The sequence below is a fragment of the Leuciscus leuciscus genome (genome assembly GCF_965113295.1).
Source record: "Leuciscus leuciscus genome assembly, chromosome: 10".
Classification (NCBI taxonomy): Eukaryota; Metazoa; Chordata; class Actinopteri; order Cypriniformes; family Leuciscidae; genus Leuciscus; species Leuciscus leuciscus.
Window position 1 is genome coordinate 30,940,110 of NC_138734.1, and position 26,740 is coordinate 30,966,849.

The window sequence follows — 26,740 nt, forward strand, 5'->3', positions numbered from 1 at the left end:
CTGCCAATAGTACCCTTACTTGATAGGCGTGGTGTATGCCGGCAAGTAGCGATCATTCTTTCGTGAAGAAGAAAGTGACACAGTAAACAACAATGGAGGAAATACAACAGATCTTGTTCTTGCTTCTCGACATGTGGTTGTTTGTCACAAGAAGAAACGGTATTGTGTTTCAACATTATTAAAAAAAATTACTCCTCTTGTGTTGTTCCCCTTGTTGTTCCCCATTCCCCTTGTAGCACGTACACTAGTAATGTAGTGACGATTCTCTGTCAACCAATCAAAGTTCTACAGTGAGTCTAGCTCCACCCTTTAGTACCGAACTATTGTGCTAGGTACCCCAATAGAAGGGTCCCAAAAAAGTGGTACGGTTCGGAATTAGGGTACCATTCATAACTTCTGACAATGGAAATTGTGTACCGCACCGCTCGGTGGAAACAGGGCATTATGGCCTGCCTATACTGGTAGCTATACTGAGCTGCCTATCTTGGCCAGAACACTCCCGTAAAAGAGATTTTAATCTCAGTGAGTTTTCTTTCCTGGTTAAATAAAGGTTTATATTAGTGTGCTCCATGTCAACCTTTCTCGCTCAAGGTGACAACTAACCTATGCCACTCCCACATGCGTCAAAGTAAGCGGGAGCAACTTCTCTCTATTTACAGATATGACGAGACACTCACAGACAAGTGACACAAGCACACAATTTCAAGAGAATAGCATCCAGCTCGGTCTAAAATATAAACACTTATAACATGCTTACCATAGTCAATCAGGGAAAGATAAAGACAACGTTTTGGGAGAAGTATTGGTGTATTTACTTGTGTACATTTTGTTAAATGTGAACAAAAAAAGTTATATAAGAATATTTTCAGATACCTGTCATTTTGTACATTATGTTTAAGACAGTGAGGGAAGGCAAGACAGTAACAAGGTATGCTGGTATATTTTTGCTGTGAGGAAGCAGTTTGTCTTGTCGTATGCCCACAGGTTTAAGATACTCTAAAATACAGGCCTGTTCTTTATTTGGCTTTCATGCCGCCTCGTGATAATCGCTAACCTCTAAAATACCCCTATGTTTCCTAGAGGCCAGACATTTATTTTGGGTTTAAAAGAGCATCTTCCTACAGATGTTCCACTGAAAGTCCTTCTGGAAAGTCTGTTACCATCCATGAAAGTGTTACAGAGCAAATATGTAGGGTGTAACTTATTTTGTCTGATCGCTTTTGGCCAAAGCTGCTCATGCTTTGTATATAGTTGTCTGCTATTTACAGCAGATATTCTGCACACAGGAAGTGGATGAAGGAGGGACTAGTTTCTCTTCTCCTTCTCCTCTTATTTTTTTCTCCTCTGTTTTCTGTAATTAATTAAAGTTTTTTTTGTGTGGCTATTTTACAATTACACATTTGTTTTTCAACTAAAGCATACGTTTAATTTTGTTTTGCATGCACTGATACAGTATTTTTCTTTTAGGAAATGCATATCTTATTAGTTGTTGTTGTGTTATCTAATTAGTAAGATTCAATTGCAGCATAATATTCTCCTCATGATACAACTATTGTAAATAGTGAGTCCTGCCAAAGCTGCTTTTCCCAAGAGGGGTGGCATGATATAATGAAATGTGGTGGTCGCTTTTTCACTATGCTAATTTAGTGGAAGTTCACAGAACCATGTGCTGAGTGTGCGTTTTTTTCCCTTCTTTTTGGTCAATAAAGCCTAAATGGAAATGGCGCTTTCATTGATTTGCCATTAGTGGACAATTGATTCATTCATGCCCATGAAAAAGTTATGGCTGCTGATATGTGCATATTATTTTGTGAAAATGGTTCAAGGATGAGAGTTTGTGGAAGGTAGAAAGTGTCATAAATTTAATCATGCCTGAATGTATAATATATATATACTATTTTTTTTAAACAAAAACAAGGGGGAAAAAAACTAATTCTCTTTTTACTTTGACATGGTTGTAATCTAGATAATGTGGCTATTGTGGCATTTAGATCAACAATGTCCAGCCATGACCATGTTGATTTCATGGTGACCCGAGATGGTTTGTTCCGACTGCAGAGCCCCCGACCCTTTCAGTGTGTGTCTGCTTCACTATTTGTTGAATCCCACCAAATGAAAGCCTTTAGTCCTACTCTGTCTGACCTTAATTCAATAATACACCAGCTGACATTTTGACTAACTTGCCAGACTGACATATTGAAATACATTGAGTTTACCGTGGTATCGATTTTGTGTTGTTTAACAACGAACAGTTCAAAGTGTCAATTCTATTAGTTAATATCTCAAGAGAGCTCTTTGTACCTCACTCATTCCTTGACATTTTTTTGTGCATAAGTTGGTGACGGAATGCATTTTGTGACTTTGAAATGTCAATAGCTTATTTTTCTTTCCAGGCGTATGAATTGATTTGTAATGCCAGCATTTATAAGATTAGCCTGGTGAAATGTCTTTTCACCTCCATAATCTGCCATTTATAAATGATGGATGCAAATCGTTTTTTATTTCTCCAGTTTTGAGGAAGCTGCGATGGTGTTAAGACCTTTTGACATGATTTGAAGCATGATCTAAAGCTCTTCAATTGAGGAACTATAGGAAGTATTCACTGCAATAGCATATGTGGTAGCTAGCGGTGACTTATTGGTAAAGCACAGACATTTATTTCAGGTTGATCTTGCATACATTTGTTGAGCATTAACCCCAACTTCCTCTAACTTAAATTTATTTTACTAATATGCCTAATAATAATTCATGTATTTCTGTTCATTTAGGTGTTGTTTGATATTGAAGGATTAATGATTTCACTGAAAAACATTCTTCTTGTGAATTATTTTTTATTATTTTTAATTTTTTTAAGTCCTGTGGCATTACCATTGTGCAGTGATGGAATCAGAAAGAAAAAAACATGATGCAATGAACAAATATCAAAATGAAAGTAAAGCAGAAGCCCCTCACAGACGACTGCCGCATAAACTAAAACAAAACAACAACATAAACTCCAGGCCTGGTTCTCTCTCTCTTCCACTGCTGTCACTCCTCCTTTTATCCTTCCAGAGTTCCTCCGTGGCACTCGAGGCCAGTGTGGCACGCTCGCTCTGTTCTCACAGCTCTCGGCTTCGCTCCGCCCTCCAGAATACTGTATAACGATTACCCTCTTTATCTATTATGCCATTTATATGGTACTTCAAGGTTAAACAAATCTGAACCAACTGATATTGGCACAGTACATGTCCAAAAATTGTATTATCAATGTAACGTTGTCCAATGAATAAATGATTGAGAGAATGAAAATGAATGATAAAGAATAAAAGAATGACTGAAATGAAAAAGAATGACAGAACAAATGAAAGATTGACCAAAGAAAAAAAAAGGTTGGCCAAAAGAAAGAATGAATGAATGAATAACTGAAAGAAAGAGGGAGTTAATGAATGAATAACTCAAAGAATGAAAGACATTTGTACTTTGTGAGTTACTCGGCATGGAAGGTGTTTCCTCAACAGTTCAGTCCTTTATTCTGACAAATTAATTGATTTTCCTCTCTTTATAGCCCATACAGCTTTTCTTCATGAAACTACACAAAGGAACAAGGCTGTTGTCCCTGAGAGCTCTTCTCGCATAAGTACCACATAAGGGGAAGGTATTCTGTTATTGACCTGCAGGCATTCTCATGGGAAGAAACCATAGACAAAAGCCCAGGCACGAGAGCAGAGTGGACAGACCGGACAGCCTCTCTGTAGGCACTCTCAAAATATGACGGCGGCCCTTTCAGACACTGAAGCCGGGTGATGACACATACTTGGCAGACTGAAAAACACATCTCCCCACTGCCTGTGTATTTCTCCCCCGCTTTTCACTTGCTGGCACAAATATAAAACAATTGTGCATGTGCAATTGTGACTCAAACTTTCACAAGAATATCTGAAACAATTTTTTGATGTTAAGATAAGTTATTTAGATAGCTTTAAGTTAAAAAATATTGACCCCGGATGGACTTGCGTTATAGGAACACTTGCTGACATCCATGCACTTTGGCAGAGCGAATTTACTCTGTGCATTAAGCTAATCATGCTTCAAGAATTGTATTCATAAAGATTCATAAAGACAGACAACCCATGGAATATGGTTGCACTGTAGTTGGTCGCTTTTGATTCCAGAGACTAGACACTTTGTATGGTTTGTTTTGCTTTTGGCTCGAATTATAAGCCTTTGTTTTGGATCTAGCAAAGCTGTACTTGTCCGAAAACATTGAGGTCGCAGCCTGCTATCAACACTGCTGCATTTAAGCTCCCCTCATGGCTGCAGAGCTAAATCTTGCTCCCAGTCTGAGGGAACTGGGATCTAGATTACACAGGACTTATTTTGGATTTCACTTCTCATTAGAGCTGCGGTCATACAGAATGTAACAACGTACCAGTCACGGCAAGGATAGAGTGATAAGCAAACATGCTTTGACAGATGTGGTCACAGTATCCCCAGCATGCTGATTGGACTCTAGATGAAATAAAGTGCCCAGATTCGGGATCGCGTGATACCACCGGTCCCATGAGAGTTGTCGAGAGTAAGTGTGTGCTCCTGCATATAAAAAAGCTGCCACTGGACTCATATCCCTGTCTACATCCTCTACGGGCAAGAAGTATCAACTCATGCCAGAGATTAGCTTTCACGTTATTTGTCTCAGTAACACCAATTAGAATCATTCTAGGGAGTCAGACTTCCTTGTGCTGTCAAGCCAAATCAGGCAGTGGCTCAAGAATTCATGTATTCGTCATACAATCCGAGAGCCTCTGTTGTTCCTGATCTTCAGTTACGATCCAGCTCTAGAGCTCCAAGTGTTCCTTTCTTATTCACACTTTATGCGAAAGCCGATCTCTGAAGTCCCTGCCTGCTGGCCCTGGCACAGTCTGTTGTCTTGTCTGAGCTGCTGGTTGTCGAGACTTCAGGCCATGGAGTTTGTTTTCTCTTGCTCTCCAAAGTATCCAGTAAATTGGCAACTCCTTTCAATTGATTCAGAGGTGTAATTGAACCACAATGGCTCTCGTGTTATCCCTTTGTATGGAAGAATAAAGATCTAATTTGATGAATGGTTTGGAATAAAATAAAGAAGGTATACCTTAGGGAGAGAAAAATCTGGAAAGTCTACCAAGACAGTGAATCTATCAAAGTCAAGGCAGAGATTTGAAATGTGTCCGATGATGGAGAGCTTTATCTCACGGAGAAATGTAGTTCTCGATGCATCTGTTTTTCTTGTGGACTTTTAAAAAGTAATGGCCGCAATTTCAACGTGTCTTGTCAAAAAATTCCCCCAAGACTACAAAGAAGCTGAAGCATAACACTAGTTCTTTTTGGCAGTTTAGTCTTTTGTAATATCTCCTCACTTTTCCTAGTTCCATCTGTTCTCATGGGGTAGGAGTAGACGGGCGATCGCTGCTGGCGACTGTGCAAGTGTGCTAGCTAGTAGCAAATGATAAAAGAACTTTGGCTCTACAGCCAGGGATCCATTGCTCTTTTTGCATCATCTTTCTCTTGTAAACATGTTTCCATTAAACCTTTTGTCTCCATTCGTTGTTAATTACACATTCTTGGCACCATTGCTGTGAAGACTGATTATTCTGTCGCTTAGATGGTACGTTATCGCACTTGTCACGTATTTCCCATTGCATGTTTTAATTACAGCTTATGTCATTGCTTGCGCTCTCTAAGGAGACTAATTACACTCGACGGTTCAACACCATCTTCATGTGTGCAGCCGTGTATTCACGATCACAGGGGGTAGAGGGTGTTTGTTTCACAGCAAGATACCACTGCCTAGGGTTTGAATGACATGGATTTTGGCACGGATGACTGCATATGGAATAACGTAACTGCTTAGTTGCTTTGTTTACACATGTTTGTGGTGTTTGTTTGCCTTGAGGGCTCTCTTAGTCTTGTTGGGCGGCGCAACACAGGCAGACAACGTGGGCACAGTATGTGTCTATGGCCACTAGAGCATATCCCGCCCTGCCTCCCCCGTTCTCTGCACAACTCTATGCTTTTATTAGGCCTTCTTCAGACATATTTAGAGTCCCAAAGCCTTCTCCCAGGGAGGGAGAAAATGGCTGATTACTCCTTCAACTCGCTCTTTTCTTGCATTTCTGCATTTTTCATTCCCCTTAGATTTTATCTTTCTCTTTGTCTTTGAGTTTCTTTTTGCCAAAGTCGGATCGCTTTGATTTGACAGACATTTGATACCACTTCGTGCTTGCTTGCAGCTAAATGGATGTCCCTGTTTTTCTGTTTATCACTTATTTATTTTTGGTCAAGTGTGCAGTACATATCCTCAGTTTCTAAAAGGTATTCTCACATATTGATTTGTAGTTTCTATTGATCTTTATGACCCCTATGAACAGTTACATCATATTATAATTAAAACTGCATATATCATTTGTAAAATTGTTTTTTAATATTTTTCTTTTCTTTTTTACTTAATTTTAGACTTAAAATGTAGGGTTTCATTGTTCATTGTAAAAATTAGGAAGTTTGCTATATGACAAATGACTTTGTCAGCTTACATGCAGGTTTGTACTTTCACACATGGTCTCATGCCTGTGATGTGTGTGTTTTAGTCATCCCCTGTCCTTTTATGAAGAAGACTGCTGTGTTAGGAAGACTCAAGGCTTTAGCAAGTGACGAATGTCAATCACAACACTCATAGTGCAGCTCATACAATAGCAGAGCAAGTGTTGTGGGATGAGGACAAACTCAACCTTCACTCTTCAAAGCAATGTCCTTGTGTGCACTGTAGTGAATTAATTGACAGTTTTATAAATGTGAATAATTCTGTTCATGTCATTTGACTCTATTTGGATCACCAACTCTTTCTTTTCTCCACACAGCCGTGCTATCAAGATCAACCAGGACCTTCTCCCCGAAACGCCTTGGATCAACATCTTCTACGATGACTTCTGGGGGACACTTCTTACCCACAGCGGTAGCCATAAGTCCTATCGCCCACTCTGCACACTCTCCTTTCGACTCAACTACGCCCTGGGTGCCTTAGATCCCTGGGGTTACCACCTGGTCAATGTGGTTCTACACTGTGCCACGACTGCCCTGTTCTCTAGCCTCTCAAGGCTGCTGCTTGGGTCGGGTTGCTGGAGCCTGCTGGCTGGGCTTCTCTTTGCCGCTCACCCCATTCACACAGAGGCCGTGGCGGGCATTGTGGGCCGGGCTGACGTGGGAGCCGCCCTCTTCTTCCTTCTGGCCCTACGCTGCTACATATGCCATTGTGCCATGAAGACGAGTGCCCACAGGCGAAGCTGGACGTGGTTTTTGGCCACCTTGGCATGTGCTTCCTTCAGCATGCTGTGGAAGGAACAAGGCGTAACGGTGCTGGCTGTGGCTGCCATGTACGATGTCTTTGTCTTCCACAGGTTTAAGCTGCAGCAGGTTCCCGCTCTCTTCCAGAAGGTAAACAGCCTTTATCTGCCATTTGGAAAACCAGCTGTGTTTTTTTTTTTTTTTTTAATGCATGCATTTGATTTCCTAAACTCTTGCAGTGGCCCGGCAAACTGTGGATAAGTGCATGTGTGTGCTGGTGGATAATTTGTATAAACGTTCATGTGTAGTGTTTGCTTTCCATCAGGATAAAATTTGGAAAACATTTTGGCATGTATGTTCAACTGAGTGAACCGTAACAAACTGTATAGTTTTTTTTTTTCCTTCTTCATAATGGACTAGAAAAATGCTAGCCAAGGGCAATCAAAAGAAAATTGGTGTTTGTTTGGTGTATTAACATACATGCATCTGGCCAGAGATGTTTGTGTTTTCACTTGGCAGCACACGACGATCTGTAATTACACGAAAACGTTTCTGCACCACATCAAATTTCGGTAACCTTATTGCATCTATTTTCACTGCCCTGATTTTGTGTTTACTGAACACTGGCTCCTTAAATTTCAATGACCCGCTCTGCTTTCTCAAACTACCGTTCATCTGAACCCGACACGGGTGAAGTCAGTCCCCTGTAAACTCCTGTTTTTAATGAACCCTTTATAATTGGAAAATTTTCAAGTGAGGCCGGAAAAGCCTGGCTAACATTCTGAAATTGTTTTATTAACGGTCAGAGTGAAATCGCAACGAATGCTCCTTTAATGACGTCTAATGATGTGGATGTATTGTGTTTACATGAGAATGGTAATTAGCGCAGCAATCGCTCATAAACATTAGAAGTCTGTGTGTGTGCGTATAGAGTTATGGTGGAGAAAGCTAGACAGGGAAATCAATGATATTAGAAGGATTGCACATAGCGGTGCCCTGCTCCTTAGGGCAGATCTCTGTTCTTCCAAGAACCCAACTATCAGGTCGAGTTTTGCTCAACCCTGGCTTGTCAAAAGGATTTACCATCAACTTTCAGAACACAGTGACATTCGTAACCCCCAGCCAATCAGTGCAAGCTGTGTATTGACGTGTGCACAAATGTGACTAGGATTAGAGACCCATTGAATTCTCATGCCAGGGTGTAAAGATAATGTTAATAATGTAAATTCATGTATTCATATTCATCAGAAATATAAACCATGGGGACAATTCCTCAATTCCACAATAAGTGCCATAATGGTTGTTGGTTTTCTCGTGCACATGAGATATGTTTCTCTTGAGCACGCAATAGTTTCTCGTGCGCACATGAAAGTCTGTATATTTTTATTTTTGCAAAGGTCCCTTTAGGGGCTCCGTAGGTAACAGTTGTTTAGATTGAGAATTTATTTCAATGAATTTATTAATTCAAATAAATGCATTTAACATAAATGGAAGACATGCTCTGTGTTTATTGTGTGTTAGACAGAAATGTGCTCATACCAGAAGAAAATGGGGCAAATTTAGACCTTAAAATTTATTTCTGACACTGATGGGCACAAATCATACAAACATTGTACAGTACACCAGTGTATTTTGGACCAGCATGGCTTTTCATCATAATGGCCTGTGACATCTCAGAGAGAGGCTGAGCTGTGATGCTGTCTGCCTTTGGATTATTCATAGATTGCAGCAGACAGGGCCTCTAATGGCACATCACTTCAGCCCGGGAAGCCTGGCCTATGGGTGTTAAAGAGCACGATCTCTCATATCTGACATCTCTTCTCACTCTGATTGACCATCTCCCCATCAATCATCAGCTCTTCTACTGGCCCAGCTGTCGTTTTAATTAATCCATACAGTAGAAATGCTTAGCTCTGCAGTTTGCTCTGCAAACCCATGTGCTTCAAATATCCTTTCTGCATCATGTCCCGGCTGTGTTTTCACATTGCTGTCATCCGGTTAAAAGGTCTTAGCATGTTGTCAGAGGCAAATAATTCCAGATTTACTTCTTTGAGTAGAGACCGAGTCACTCTGACTTATGACAGCTTAACATAAAGTAGAGTCGAAGGGGAAGCCAGAATTACGATGTAAACACATAAGCATCAAGGCGTCTACGATCCGCAAGCCCAAGGACAAATACCTCTCATCTGCCAGGCTGCAGTGCGGCGATAATTCCAGAGATGAAAGCTGGATGGGTTTTAGTGAGGAGACAAACTGCTTCCTACATCCAAGGGCCCGGAGACTCATTCGACGTAATGAGACAATAAACTGAATAGGGGGGAATAAACTCAAAAACACCAGAGTTTAGATGCACATCTGTCAATGTGGCATAATAAGCACGTCTATAATTCTCTCTGCAATGCACTTTTTGGTGCAATACATCTGTGGGCTTGCTTAATGTGTGAGGCACAGGGACATATTAATGGCCGTTCATCGTCTGTCCATATTAAATGTGCAAGCGTGTATGAGAATAGCGGTGTGATCGTAAAATGGGCTGCTTATCTGATTGCGCTATTCAGTTTATGACATCATCCCATAGCTTTATATTGATGCTAAATCAGGATGTCTGCTATAAGTAAATGCTCCCTGGGCAGCTGGTCTGGACTCAGGACAATTACTTACGGAGATGGATGGTGCTTTCGATTCAATAATCTCAAGTTTAAGAGGGTCTGGATGTTGTGAGGCTTCTAAATTGCATTAAAGTGTTTTTTAGAATCTCCCTGGACTGTTCCGAATACTCAATTTATTTCCAATTTTCTCTAACTTGAATTTGTATTTACGTTATACGAGTAAAACCGCAGTGTTTTGATATGCTTATTAGTAGAGTTAAGTCAAAATGGATGCCACATTTAATTTGATGCAAATGAAAATGAGGCTAAAAGGAACAGAAGTTCAGTCCGTTTAATATTGGTACCGTCTGTAGTGGTCAATATTTAGTGATGCTTCATCTTAAAATGGCACTTCGATGCAAAAAAGATTGTATTCTCATAACGACAAGCACGTAGTGATGTTGTGGAAATTGTTACAACATTATAATGTACAAAATTGGAAGATCAACATTCGTTTTGAGATTTGCTAAAGATTACATTTAACATTTGTTTTTAAAGATTAGATGTTAGAGAGTGTTAATGATAGCAAGTTAATCTAAAGGAAGAAAATGTAATAAATTAACTATTCAACATCAGCAAATACATGTTTATCCAAAAGTGACAAATATTGATAAATGAGAAAATGTTAATAACCGATATCGTACTGATATTTTATGCATTTCTGTCCCTAAATTATGCACATTTCCAGCTTTACAATTCACCTGACACTTGTGAAATCATTTTGAGAGATATATTTCTGCACCTGAGTTGGACTCGGTAGCACTGACATGGCTATTTTTCTTCCGCAAATTCAAAAACGGCTATAAAAAATAGACTTATATCTCCTAATAGCATTTTTTTTATCCCCTTAACTTGTAACTCAGTGTCAGAAAGTCTTTTTCCATATCGTTGTAATCATTCACATACTAACGCTCTTTTGCCTGGATCAGGGTGTAATGTTCTGGCTGCGCATTCCTCACACCTCTGCTGTCTCTCCACCGTAATGATAGCCAGACAGACGTATCAGCTGAGAATGCATAATGAGCTTTTTCTCTTTCCATTAGAGCCGGGATTCCATTATCCCTGCAAACAGTTTTTGTGGCTCTATTATGGTTTCATTGTTGAGAAAAATCACACTTGCATTTAAGGAAATCAAGCCACGTCTTGGGTTGCATTTTATTTCTACACTACGGGCATGTTAGAAGTAATTTAACGCTCTGTTTTAAAATCCAATGAGCTGTCTGCATCCTAACATCGAGTGACCGATTTGTACACTTCCGTCTACACATCCGTGTAGAACCCAAATATGTGGAATATTCTACTCAATCAATTGATTCTAAAAGAGTTTGACAATGTACAGTACTGTGCAAAAGTCTTAGGCATGTTAAGGGGGGATATTAACATGCCAAAGACTTTTGCACAGTACTGTATTTTGAATAAAACAATTACATTTTAAAATAAACTATTTTATTGAATACTTTACAGTGTTGTATAAAATGTGTATTGTCAAACATGTAATCATTATTTCTCCTGCCTTGTCGCAGTGCATTATGTGATATATGCTATGCTAGAATTTGTCTAAAATTAGGTATCTTAAATACCTAATCAAAATGGACAATTGTTTTTTTTAAATGGAATATTGCAGTATTTATTATAAATGATTTATCCGGTTTAATCCCTCGTAATTTTCAATCATAATAACTTCCCCCGCCACTTGCAGCAACATCTCTTCTGTTCTCTGAAGACGTGTTTACTGGCATGAGGGCGAGAGAACCTGTCACTCACATAAGATCACGGCAATAGCAAACCACAACCATCCAACAAACCAATCAATTACCAATGGACAAATTCGAAAAAGTCCTGCCCTGCTACATTTTTTCTTGTTCAAAAAGCAGTTTCACTTGCCGTATCATATACATCCCAATAGGGAATAAAAGACTATCGCAACTTCCATTTCATATCAGGATTTGTACGTTTTGAAACGGCCTCCTTTGGGCACCTGTGATGCCTAAACTGCAGTCTAGGTAGGCAGTTCACTATGTTTCATAAGTTTGCACATGCGTATGAATATGAGAAGGAGAGGGAATGACTTAAGTGCATAAGCACATGTTGAGTTAACAGGGAGCTGCGTTTTAAGCGCCTTTGGCAGCGTCTCCCACCGAAACTCTTGGGGGATTTTTATTAAGAGTCCTGGTAGAACTCTAGGATGCTTTTGGTCATTGCTCACCCTTTTAAAAAAGCCTCCACGCTCACAGCCAATCAAAGTGTGCTTGCTGAGATGTTTTACATTTTATACTCCCAGATTGACGCAGATTTTCAAACTTTATCTGTAACCCTCAGTCTAAAACAAAATGAATTTTTAGAGCAGGTCAAACCTGCATTTCTGTGAATGTAGGTTTTAAAAATCTAGCTCTCACGTATAACATTGTTGGCACTGGAAGGTATTGTATTTATGGTGTAATCAGTTTATCTTTATGTGGAAAATGCCGTTTTATTAGCTCATTTTCTGGAACAAGTTAATAGGCTCATTTTCAGTAACAGATACTGAAGTTAGATACAATTAGCACAGCACGTTTGGCATACACACCTTTCAGAGTGAGATCACAATAGTTATTCATCAGCATTAAGCTGTAAAATGTCTTTCCTGAGGACTTGGCAATTTTACTATTTTTCCACAGTACAAACGGCATTGTTGTTAAGCTAATAAGGTAAATGTGTTTTGTGACAGAATTTTGCATGGCTTTGTGCTCTACAAGGGAAAAGTTATTTTAGCAGTTGTTTATCTTTTTATATTTGTGTTACAATTTGTTGAACTGTAGTTTTGATTTGGTAAATATGTCGTTAGAAATCAAATCATAGAGAATAAATAGAGGTAAATAGACAAATATGAGAAACAACTTTCCATAGTTAAATTAAGGACATCAATAACAATAGACAGTTAATAAGTGTTATTATGTATAGAAATAAAGTGTGCAATGGCAGTATGCGAAATAGTGGATGATATAAACAAAACATTATGAATTCCGTTTCCGCCACAGAAGAAATAGCTGTCAAACATAATTATATGATGACATAAATTCATTATTACATAAAATAATATTGACACTAACTTGTGACATAAAGTTGAGATTTTGGTTTGTAATTGTCTAGTTTTGACTGTTTATCTTTAGTATCTTATCATTTTGCATCCATAATGCATTTATATCATAATATTCTTTCTTTTTTTTTTTTTAAATGGGTCTAACTACATATATACCACAATATACATGTTTTTTTATTGAAAAGAAATTCAAAAACTACTAATAACATCAATGAACATTTTGACTCTGGTATCCAAAGTAAAAGGCCATGAGAGTTGTGTTTTAATGCAGCATGTTTCTACCATCTTTTTCCTATAAAAACAATGTGGTATTTGATAAGTCTGGTGATTTTACTGTGTGGGTGGTTCAGTTCAGAAGAAGCCCTGGTATGTCAATGAAGCATGTGTTAAGTTCAGCTCTGGGTGTGTGTTGCTGTGTTTTAAGGAACAGGTGTGAATTTATTACATGGCCTTGTGTGTACACATGGTCACGTATGCACACTCTGGCACAGATGGCATGTGAATGCTCTAACGCCTTCTGTCAGTGTATGATGAAGTGATGCTTTGTAGGCATCACCCCGTACAAGAGCACCTGCCCACAGGAGCACATTTATATCAGGCTGTATAGCGGCTTCAAAAATCAAAATGGCTGCAAACGAAATTCTTTTTTCTATTGTTATCTTGTTTTCCGGTCTTTTTTCATTTTGAATTAACTTGGTAAATGCTAAGCTCTCTGCAAGCATATATCATGAATTAAAAGAATCTGCTGTGTCGTTGAGGTCAGCACAAGCGGTGACCCTGCTGTGCATTCGGGCATGTCACCCTTTGCCCTCACCCTTTCTTTCTTCTCTCAAAAGAGCACAGCAATATCCGTGACTTTTCAGAGATAGTAATTCAGAGATGAACACAATGTGTGAAGGACTCAAATCCGTTTTGGTTTTTCTAACACACAGGAAACAGATCTGCATAAAAGGGGCGGAGTCTAGGACTAGAGGGGACGCTGTGCTCTCCACTGCCACCTTGTGCCCTCTTCACATTGTTTGGACTGTTTTGAGAGATGAAACATCAGTTTAGTTTTAATAACCATATTTTAATAAACATCAATTATTGTTCGCTAAGAGGGTACCTTGGTTTTTGTTAACAACCAAAAATACATATATATTTTTTTTTCAATAATTTTTTTTTTTGTTAATTGCTTTGTTTTTACATTTATTCACTTAGAAATGTATGGCTTGAAGGGTTGAAATATAAGTGAAATCATCTGAAAAGGGGCGTAGTTTCAGAGGTGGAGCAATTTAATACATTTTGGTAAAAGCTTCCTTCCTTCCTTCCTTCCTTCCTTCCTTCCTTCCTTCCTTCCTTCCTTCCTTCCTTCCTTCCTTCCTTCCTTCCTTCCTTCCTTCCTTCCTTCCTTCCTTCCTTCCTTCCTTCCTTCCTCCCTTTCCTTCCTTCCTTCCTCCCTTTCCTTCCTTCCTTCCTCCCTTTCCTTCCCCTCCCTCCCCTTCCCCCCAGTATTTGTGTTATGTATTATTATTATTTTTATATATATCATATTGCCAGATTCTTGGCAATACACAGCCCTAATGTTTATATGCATTTTTTATTTATTTATAATATAATCGAGGCAGAGCAGCTTAATACATTTTGGTGAAAAGTACTCAAACCACTGCTCAAAAAAGCTATAATGGTGTAAGCAGAAGGTTTTGAGATTTTACAAGAAGTATTTCTTTTGTGCTTGTGAAAATGTATCCTGTATCGCTGCCTTTTCCTTGTCTGATTTAATTTATGTGTTCTCAGCTTTGCGGAGAGGTGTGTGTGAAGCGTTGCAAAGCTTCAGCGTTTTGTTTTTTCCCAGCGTTATACATAAGAGAGCTCAGATCCAATGATCTGTCATGCATCCTCTATATATAGTGCTCTGTGGTTAGTGTGTCTGAGCGGGTCTCTCCTCTGCTGTCTACCCTCAGACTTGAGTTAATGCAGCCTGGAAACACGAGACTCACTCTCCCACACAGCCACACAGCAGCGGTGATGATCCACTGATCATTTGGAGATATCTGGTATGATGAAGATGATCATGTGGTGGATTTGATTGGTTTTGGCTGACCTGTGTATCTGACATGCTTGCTTCACCTTTGAATGAACTCATTCAGTGTTGCAATAAACACACAATAGACAATAAGCCACAGGCTTTGTTCTGACGGGTAGACGAATACAATTTGTTTTGGAATATCTGACTCAAATTTGTTTAGGTTTTTGTATTTATATATACAAAAATCACAATCCAGTGTCTGCAAACCCAATATTTGGATTAATATATAGTTATATTAATAGCATGGCCAGTCTGAATACTCAATTCTGAGCGACTCAGTTCTATAGGTGTGCAATGAAACCATTTTATGCACATGTAGTTCCAAGTCAGATTAATCACGTTCTATATTAATGGTCTGCTTTCATTGAAGCGCGCACACACGTCATCGCGCTGCACAGACACAGAAGCAGGAGCAGAAACTTCTTGTCAACTCAGCCCCATGACTTTTATTAATACATTAACTTTTCTATTCAATTGCTTCATTATAGACTATTACTCAGCAAGGAGGTTCTAACGTCACTGTATTTGAAATAATTAAACTTACAGATTCACTGCTAGTAGAGAGAATGTTGACTGAATTGTTTGCTTATGTTTATACAAATTTCTCATATTTTTATAATGGGTATAATTGTTCTTTTAAATATTAGTGTTCAACAAATAATTCTTTGTTATATAAATAAAGGGTAAATAAAGGGTCTGCTAGTGACTGGTTTCGACTTTAGTGAAAGTTACATTATTATGACATTTAGATGGCGTCAATGAAAGAGTCAGTAGCAAAGACTTTTATTTGGAAAGGGACTGAAACAAATGTTGTAAACAAAGACATAAACAACAAAAAATCTGTTAAACTGTCAACTTGACATGAATCCGCGGTGGAAGGTAGTTCCGCACAAAAGATGTTTTTTAAAGACACATTGTTTCTTATTTACACAGAAACATCGAACTGTTGTATAAAAGCTTGCTCTCTCTCTCTCTCTCTCTCTCTCTCTCTCTCTCTCTCTCTCTCTCTCTCTCTCTCTCTCTCTCTCTCTCTCTCTCTCTCTCTCTCTCTCTCTCTCTCTCATAATGAGCTACTACAGCCAAAGCTTTTTATCTCTTATCGGAGGGGTATCTTATTAATCTAATGACGGCAAATAAATTACTTGCAGATTAGCTCACTTTATTGTTTCTGCTCGTAATTTCTCACTCTCTAATTATCAGTTAGCATTATGCTCAGCCGACTCGCCCACTCTTGTAATTACTCGATCAGCGAGCAGAGCATATGGAGGTCAAAATTAGATTTGCATTCTACCTCCGAAAACCCGCACAATGAATCAAGAATATGTTGATGCGACGTATGCTAGGGAATGTTTCTGTCTTTATTGATTGTGCACTGCATTGCTGTCTAAATACTGATGGTTTTTGAGGTGGTGTTTTAAAGGGCAGCTCTGACATGCAGCGTCTTCCTCGTGCTCCTGGAGATACTGCGTACTCCGGAGACAGTGCTGCCATTTTGCATTTCTTGCTTCAGATAAATGGCACGATCATTGAACCATGCATTCATTTGGCTGCATTCAAGGGAAATGTTCAGAGATGGCACTTTCGCTCGGTGCTTTATTCTGGCTTAAAACTGCTTTTAGGAATGTGTGTAAAGGGGCTGCATGTTGCACTTTTGAATAGTTTTATTTTTGCCACTGAATTTCACTTATAATGTTAGCCAAGGTGCTTACACCACAAAAAAACATTGTGTTTTTTTTACATGACCATTTTCTACCATACCTTTAAGACAAATGGATGATGATTGACTGTATATGCCACTGGAATTAAATGAGAACTTATTCTGCATGTTGGCAAAAAAAAAAAAAAAAAATTATTCGATAGATTTTGTAATTGCCACTTTGTTAATTGGCCAAACAAACACTCATTAGCTTAATAATTGATTTATCAGTAGTTAATAGAAATCAACTACGATGAATTCTAAATTACCTTTTTGTGTGGCTTAATTTGCATAAAATCATGGGTGGGTGGGAAGTGTTGAGTTCTGTAAGTTAGAGTATATCTATTGAAACCATTTTATATTTACCCTTTATCTGATGTCCCAATACAGAGATCTTCATCACTGCAGCAGAATAGGCTCTGTAAATTTAAGAGACCTCCTATGTTCTAACTTAAGAGAAATGATGATGGTGTAACTTGAGAGTATGATGGATATGTAAAATGTAATGTTTCACTGAATGATTTCTAATGGTCTGGAGTGAGATTTCTTACGTGGTTGGTATACTGTAGGACTCTTTCTCCACATATCTCTGTGCTACGCAACGCACTAATTTCTATAAAACCAAGAGGGAATGGAGAAATATGAATTCATGCTCATTATCATAACAAAGAGGCAGTTTAAGCAGTGTGATTATTAATGATCACAGGGACGTCTGCGGGGTAACTCCTCTTTCTCATTTCACGTGTATGTTTTGTTATTTATGCTAATGTGCACAAAAAGGTTGCATGATGCTCTACAGCTGGATTTTTTTTTTCTAATCTTCAACCCACTCTTTCATTTTTTTTCTAGTTCTCACAGCATTATTAGTTTTTATTATTATTAGCATTATTAGTTCTCACTTGTTAGTTTTGTGTCCATTTACAATGTGGACGTGTCCTGATGACTTGCATTTAGCACTTCACAAACAGGGATGTATCTAATGTAGAGGAAGCATCCTTTTCTTTCTTTTTTTCATTTTTCTTTTTTTTTTCATGAATTGGACTGATCCAGTTTTGAAGTTCAGCTGACTCAATGATCCAATCGCAGCTGTAAACATATCATATTTAGTGAATAAATTCAGATTGACTAGGCAAAGTCATGTTGCTGAGAACAGTTATTAAAGGGGTTATTTTTTTTTTTTTTTACTTTCTTTACTCTTTGATGTTGTTTGAGCATGGGAATAGGTCTTCAAAGTTACTAAGCACAATGTCCAAAGGGAGTTATTCTCTATATCAGTGCACACTATTTCTGAACTCCCTGAAGCACCTCGATTATAGTCTTGAGTTTTCTTCTGAGAATGTACGTTAAAAATTTACTCATTTAAATAATTCCCGCCAAAGCATATGCAGAAAAAAGGGCGAGGCCTGGTTAAGTTGCGTTTGTAGTTTGTTGAAACTCACAGTTATGGTAAGGGGCATGACATTCTGTATGTTGTGAGTTTTCTTGGTCCATTTCTCATTTCTTTGTTGTTCAACACTGGAATTATTAAATGCTGCAGCAGAACCATGAAGAATCTACCCATGACATGAATGCTAATATTGCTTAGAGTGGAACGGCTCCATTTTTCTTTAATGTCAGAGTTGGTTGCCACTTCAGCAGTATTTCAGCGCTGTGATGTTTTTGTACTGAAGAGCTGTCGTTTTGATTTAGCTATAATTCATGCAGCAGCGATGTGGTACACACAACAAAATGAGAAGAATGTGAGATGAAATATGGGTCTTAGAAGTGTGCCTGAATACCCTGGAAATCCAGAGTTCTCGCGAGAGCACAAGTTGAATTTGCTCAGCGAGTTTACTCTGACGTCGAGTAATGATGCTCATTAAATATGCCCTTGTATCTGAGCTGCACCAATCACATCAGGTTATCTGATATAGAGGCGAGCTAAACAGATGACGACAGCGCTGAGACGTCGAAGTCATTAGTAAACATTGCAATATGGCTATGGATGAACACCAGTTGTTTTAAACGGCTTTGGCCGCTACAATGAACGAGTTAGACATGGCTCTTTATCTAAAAGAGGAACAGAAGACGGCGCTCGAATCGTTCCTTTGCAAGAAGGGTGTTTTTGCTGTTTTGCCGACTGGACACGGCAAGAGTCTAATCTACCAGTTAGCTCCGCTGGTAGCTAAGCGTATGGAGCCTTGTTGTGATTGGTCGTAGTGTTATCCAATTGCGTGCAGTGAGATTTTCAAATGCATGCTTGGTTCCGCCCCTTGAGCTGGTCGATTTTCATTAGTCGATGCCAGACCTTAATCTTTCAGATTTAGGTCTGGATTTCCAGGCTAGTGCCTGAACACATACAGAACTCAAATGAATAGTTAACCCAACCCTCAATGGAAGGTGCTCATCTTTTATATTATTTCTTAATAGTTTCAATAAAAACTGCAACAAGTTAAGATGCTTATAGAAAAGCCAAGAATACAGGAAAACACCAACAACCAAAAACAGCTGTGAAAGGTGGTAATATTCCCACACTCTACTTCTAATAATAGTCTCTCCCCTCGTGTGTATTTTCCATTCCTTTATATAATTTTTTCTCTGTATGTTTCTCTTTGTATCTATTTGGCAGATATTTGCCCACAGAAGCAGGAGTTGCTCTGTTATTTTGCTTTTCTCTCTCTCTTTCAGTGCAGGCTGGGACTAGTTGTCTCTGAGGATTGTATATTTGTGTTGCACAGATGTACGTAACGATTTTAATCCTGTACAAATCTGACATGGCTGTTTTGATCTCTCACACAATCCTAGGTAAAAGTTACAGAGAAAATTACATTTGCATTATTAAAATTACATTCTGACTCATTCAGGGGTCCTTATTTAATCCCATCTTCATAGGAACATCGTTAATTTCTTGATTGACACATTTATTTGCTCCTTATCAAATAATGTTTGTTTTTTTGGTGCAGATTTATTATTAATTTAGAGATTTTCGCCAATTTTCTGGGTAATGATCAGGTAATGATCCTCACAGTAATTAATCCCTTTCCATTATTATATACAGTAATGTTATAATTGAATCACGCATAAATCTTGTTTATTTCTTGCCCATTTAAAATACATGCATTTTATGTAAGTGCAAGTTATATTTTGGTCCTTAATAATTTCTTTACAAAATACTAGTTAGTGAAAGATAGTTCACAAAAATGAATATTTCATCATTTACGAACCCCCATGTTGTTCCAAACCTGTATGACCTCCTTTTTTCCCATATTAGTGAATACAGTGAACACAGCTGTCTGTGGTCTCCATTCACTTCCATTGTATTTGAAAAAGGCAGCCGTACATGGTTAATGATGAGGAAATAGTCAGATTGAGTCTCGTTTTGTGTCTCAAAGGAGTCTCAGAGGCAAGAGTCTTTGTACTGTAAGCCCTAATGTAAACCGTGGCCCGAAGTAAGCCTTTGTTTGGGTTGTAGTTGCTGACTGGTTAATTTATTGTTGCCTGTCCCCTCCGGTCCAGCGCTGGTCTAGCTGAAGATGGAGTGTGGTGTTCAGGAATCCATAATTTCCTTAGAAAGGCTTTTTAAGCAATGCCTTATGGGAACTTTTAGCATTTTCATCAAAGATTCAGGTTCTTTGTATGTACTTAGTGCTGGAAGGATAGAATAGAACACAGTATGACCTCAAGGTGGCCACATACATGTACACAAACAGGCTGCCATATACCACAGCTTGTCGATGGCACTCAATCATGTCCAGCGTGTTTTCTTTGGTCAAGCGCAGCCAATGCAAACAGCCCTGGATGGATTTGCTATATGTTGATACAGCAACAAGGATGGAAGGCTGGAAACTCAGCAAGTCCAAACATTAAAACCTACTCAGCAAAATCACAAGTCCTGTTCATTTCAGATTATTAGTTTAGGAGAGCAGTGCTGACGGTGCACAGGAGGTCTCACTCGGCACCACAGAACATCCAAACTCTGCCATGGTGAAAGTGCCAAGTTGTTAAGCTGCAAAAACCCAGAAAGTAGTTTTACCCGAGGAGATAAGGTTAGCTAAATTTGTCTTTCATGTGCTTTATTTTGGGCTGTGTTTCATCTAACTCTGTTCCTCTGAGAAATCTAATTTGATCCAGATTGGAATGTCTGTGATTCTGCTAAATATTATAATTTTTTTGTACACTTCTCATTTATTTTAACCTTCGTTGTTCCTCACCTTAATCAATTCCTTCTTTTAATTAAATACGTAATGTTTTAATTATATATTTATTTTAACCTTCGTTGTTCCTCACCTTAATCAATTCCTCCTTTTAATTAAATATGTAATGTTTTAATGATATATTTAATCACATTTTTGCACATATGTGACCCTGGACCACAAAACCAGTCACATGGGTCAATTTTCTGAATTTGAGATGTAGACATCACCTGAAAGCTGATTTCCATTGATGTATGGTTTGTTAGGATATGACAATATTTGGCCGAGATACAACTATTTGAAAATCTAGAAAACTGAGGGTTCAAAAAAATCTAAACATTGAGAAAATCACCTTTAAAGTTATTCATTTATGTTCGCGGTTATGCTGCATTCACTCACAAAAATAAATGTTTTATATATTTACCGTAGGAAATTTACTAAATATCTTCATGGAACATGATCCTAATGATTTTTGGCATAAAAGAAAAATAGATAATTTTGACCCATACAATACCCATGTATTGTTGGCTATTGCCACAAATATACCCGTGCGACATGTGACTGGTTGCCACTTACGACATGTCCCACTTTAAAGAAATAGTCCTCCCAAAAATGAAAATTCTTTCATCTCATTTACTCAATGTAATTCCACACCTGTATGACTTACTTTCTTTTGTAGAACATAATGGAAGATATATTTAAAGTCAAATAGTTCCAAAGCAACACTGGACCTCAATGACTTTCTTTAAACAGAGCTCTTTTGTGTTCTACATAAGAAAGTATTATATTTTTCAGAATTTTTGAGTAAACTACAGAAATCTTGTGAGTTCATGAAATCACAGACGTCCTGTGTTAATAATTTTGACTCGAGTGCTGTTTTGAAAACGAGTCCAGTCCGAATATAGCTTAATATGCTAGTTGTTTCCAGAGTGGTCAATTAAATGGCAACTTTTTTAACAAAAAATTCTCCTCGACCTTAGTGACCTCTGAAAGGGATGAATCAGTATCTTGTAACTGCCACGGAGGATTGTGGAAACACACAGGCTCTCCGAACCATTCAGGCTAAATAAACAGCAGCGATTTAGGAAGCAGAAGTTTATGCTAGGAGGTCACTCTGTGGCTGCACTCAATAAATTTTTCACATGGAGCAATTTTGAGTTTGAATGGATTGAGGTTTCTCAATCTCATCACTTTATTTACGTTTCAGATTTTCATCTTTTGCGGTTGAGCTTCAGATTTTTGGTGAATGGTGATGCATAGCTGCAAGGCATTTCTTTTGGCTACCTTGAAAAGCTCTAATTTTGGCGTGTAGGCCTAAGAATCCTTCAAATGTCATTCTTCTTTGTCCGTGATCAAAACGGACTGCTGACATGGCTGAAATACAGAGAGCAGTTTAGAAAGCAAGCAAACCCAAGGCCAAAATAATTTCATCTTTAACTTTCTGATCCCCTTTGTGCTTTCCACAGTTATGGCCTTGCTAGGTAATAAATGTCTCTCTTTATTTGTTAAATATAAAGTTTCATATTCGCATCGGCTCAAACTAGAGCTCCGCATGAGTCTATACCTGCAATCTAAAGATTATTACTTTCTCATGATGAATGTTTTTCATATCCATTATTATTTTCTCATTCTTTTGCAAGTACTGCATTTCTTTTCTGCTTAGCCATCCAATGCAAGGCAAAAATGAACCCATACATTCACCTTGAGAGTTTAGATATCTGTTAGCCTTTTGATTATGAAGTTTGTTACGCTTGGCATAATAAGTAGAGCCAGCTTATCTGAGCACATTCCCGTTTGAGCTGGAATGATTACTGTAGGACTATGGCCATCTGGAACACTGGCATATCTTCAGGTATGGAAATCTTCAAACGTCCCACTAACCAAGGCCAAGCAAATTAGGGCTGCTCGATTATGGCAAAAATCATAATCACAATTATTTTGGTCAATATTGAAATCACAATTGCACTGTAAACCCGAATAAGTTAGCAGAACTCAAAAAATGTAAGGCAATCGATTGCCTAAATTTTTTTGAGTTTTGAAATTCAAAGTTTAAGTAAGCAGAACTTGCAGATTTTAAGTTTGTACTTAAACATTTCAAGTTAAGAACATTAAAATTAAAATCTGATTACACTATTTCATACATTTAACTTAAAACCTTCATGTAATCTCAATGTGAACACTTTTATTTGTATTAACTTAGTTTTAACAAGCTAGTTTGCTAACATACTACTATGTTATCATGCTAACAATAGTATGTTATACAGCACTTGCAGCATGAGTGCAACAATATAAAGATTTTATTTGCTCTCAAATCAAGCCGCATGCACCACTTGTCACCATGATGGTAACTATCCTAAAACCAACATTAACAGAAATCTTCTAAATGAGCATAACAAAACATTAATCAATACTCAATCTCCCACTTAACATTAATCTTGCACAAAAAAACCCCATTATATTACACTTAATTTTAGCATTTACTCTCCCATTCAAGTGCCATCGGCAAAGCATGCTGGGAAATAGACATCCCAGCCGATTCAGTTAAACTTAAGTTTGTTTACTCTATCATTTAATAAAACTCAAAACAATGAAACAGTTCAGTTTACTTAAAATATATCAGTTCTGTGAACTTGAAAGAAAAAGAAAGTGCTAAATGCTCATAAAAGTTAATTTGACTGAATTAATTAGTTTAATTTAAGTTTGTCCTACTCAAACCAATTAATTATTTTGAGCGTTAGGGTTTACAGCACTATTATTGGTGGGCGATACGATCAATGATCATGATCAATTTCATGATACAAGTAATTTTAGCTATCAGTCTATTTAGATATTGTGGTATAATAATTATTTTGGTGAGCTCCCACTGACTAAGGAAAATAGTCTTTGTTTGTTTTGGGAAATCTCATGTTGCGTGACATTTCAGTCCCCACAAATTTTATTTATTTATCTTATTTCAGCTTCTGCATTAATAAATGTCACAGTTATCTGAGTGTAATCCCTGCATCCCTTTGCTGCTGCTTTTCTTGTTGGACAGTAGGCTATGTTGTTCCAGTGAATTTTTTATTTGTCCTATCCTGGGGTCTATTCCTTCTTTTTTTCTTTTTCTAAATATAAGTTACAAATTTATTACAAAACCGTTGTTTAATTTCATTGTTTCACTTAGTCATATCCTCCAGACTTTGATCCATATCGATCCCAGTCATTTTATGTCAGTCTTTATGTCTCAATCTATAATTTAAGATATTTTACCTTTAAGATTATGAATGTAAAACGTAGAATAGTTTCAGGTTAAAATAATGCTGTAGGGTCGGACAGTTGCCCCATAAATCTTTAATGGTGGTGCTTGCAGGTTTGTTGTCTGAAGCTGAGCTCAGTAAATCATCTTCCTTAGCTCTACACTTGTCTTCAGGCCCAGAGTTGCAGATTCATGTGAAAAGTCTCATTAAGAGCAGCGGATTATTGAGTGCAGACCCGGATGGCTTTTATCCATTGACTCTGCTCACACCAAATCCCTCTTGGTTACAGCCAATTTACTCATGAAGAAAAGTGAAATATTTAACACTTCCCTCTTCTATCAATCATGTAGGTTAAATCTGAGAGCTTGCGTTAGCACTCGGGAACTGGAAACACTGACAGACTTTTCAGAAAAAAATCCTTACTCTGAAACTTTGACGAAAGCTCAAAATACACTGGTAGAAGTGCAGTCTGGACTTAATATGAGAGCGGCTTGTTGGTTTAAGTGAATTTTAAAAGCTAAATCCTCATATGGCATCTTGGCTGATGGGCTGTTTTTTCTTGATCCGTTTATAACTGTGCTCAAAGCAGCTTCAGAGTAAATATTCAGCTCTGAATTGCAAATCTCACAGGGTGTTCGCTCTGACAGAATGACTTAGATGTTTTTCAATCATGTGCATTTTATTTGTTTGAGCGGCCGGGCACTTTGATTTAGGTTGAAGCATACCTGTGAATGGAGAAGATAAGAGCTCCAATGAATTAATTTTTTATTTACTTTTATTTTTTATTTTTTATTTTTTTATGAATTTATTTTTTGTTATGGTGTTGTTCTCAGTCGTATATCAGCATATTAAAACCTCCAGGCATTGATTTTTTTTTTTTTTTCAGGCCTCACTGCTTTTTTTTAAACATAATTTAAGAGCTACATCAATGCATTACTGCTTGCCTTTTGAATATTAAATTTGTATAAATATATTGGAAATGCAAATATTAAGCACCAAAGGACTTAAACTTAAAGCACAGTTAATTTCTCTTGGCGGCTGATATTATTTTTAGTAGTAGTTGTATATATTTTTATGAAATCAGTATTAATAATTAATTGTGCATTCTTATTTATATTGTAAAAAATATATTAAAATAATTTATTAAATAAAATATATATGCACCTTTTAGCATTTAAAATTGTTTTTTTTAATATTTTTTAATGTATTTTTTTTCTAGTATATACTTTTAATAGCTACTGTACCATGAAAACAGTAGTAACATAGATATAATTATCAACTAATTGTTATCCACCAATAATTTTTCTTTCTCTTTTTACTACATACATTTGAGCAAAATAACAGTAAAAAAATAAAAATAAAACTATTATTATTATTATTATTTTACCTTTCTTATTCTATACATCTCAGAAAATAGAAAAAAAGAAAAAGAATCCAAAGTTTATTGTTTTTTTGGCAACCTCCAAAATGTTCTGAAAAAAAATATTTGCTGCCAAAAATGGTTTTCTTTCTTTCACTTTTCTTTTGAATTGGTCTGTTGTGTGCTTTATCTCCATGGATAATATCCTCATATGCCTGTTTCTAGTAGTTTAATTTCAAACTGATGGAGAGAATCTGACAATGGGAGGAAGGGAGAAAGCCTGCATCCCTCCTACCGGGCAGTGTTAAACCACTTATTTCAAGACAAACTGGATTAAAGACAAAAGCTAGATTCCACATTGGGCTGCAGAGAGCCTGACATTGAAAACAGGGCCTGTATTATGAAGATGGACACTTTTATGCATGTGTTTATGCAGGAGATGATGGAGATAGAGCCAAGCACTAAAATCCATTTCAGTCTATGACTGGTGGTCGTTCTCTAAGGGTTCAGTCTTATCAGATTTTGTTCTGCCTTTCTAGATGGTTTTCTGCCTTTCTGTCTTGTTCTATCCCCCTGTTCAAGCTCATCTCTAGAGAATGAAATGCCATTACTGGGAAATGAACATTATGCGCATAGAATTGATTTTTCTGTACTGTGTGATAGTGCTTCAAGAGTCCATTCTTTTATAGTGACACGTCTGCATAGACACGCATATAGTAACGTCTTCAGCGTGCACATATGGATGCGGTCAGGTCCGCTGTGTTTTTCCCAGTGCTAGTTACTAGACAGACTAGAAGTGACAATTTTTTTCAGATGGCCAGGTAGTGTGAAAAAGAGTTTTACTATGTTTTTCCCCCCGCACAACCTGAGGATGTTTTCGCTTGGTTAAACACAGCAACATTTAATCCAGCATTGTGCATCAGATACAATAAGGCAAACACGTTCTTGCTCAAATAATGTGTTGTCTTGTGAGAATTGGAGATTTTTTTTTCCAACAGGAAAAGTCAACATGAAACTGTGTTTTGCAACCCTTTTTACTTCAGTAATATGTCTTCTACCATGGTCTGTCTGAATACTCAATTCTGATTGGCTGGAAATTGTGCAATAAAACAGTTTAATGCGCAGGAAGTCAGTTAAAATTACAATTCTGTATTAATGTGCTGCTCTCATTGAAAAGGAGATCGCAGT

At 37.6% G+C, this 26,740-nt stretch overlaps 1 protein-coding gene across 1 annotated transcript in view; it reads left to right on the plus strand.

Annotated features, from left to right (window-relative positions):
* tmtc2b (transmembrane O-mannosyltransferase targeting cadherins 2b) overlaps positions 1-26,740 on the plus strand; it is a 110,059-nt gene that overhangs the window by 41,464 nt on the left and 41,855 nt on the right. The window contains exon 2 of the mRNA XM_082182073.1: positions 6,870-7,443. Within this exon, the coding sequence (XP_082038199.1) occupies positions 6,870-7,443 (574 nt within the window). The remainder of the gene's footprint in view (positions 1-6,869; positions 7,444-26,740) is intronic.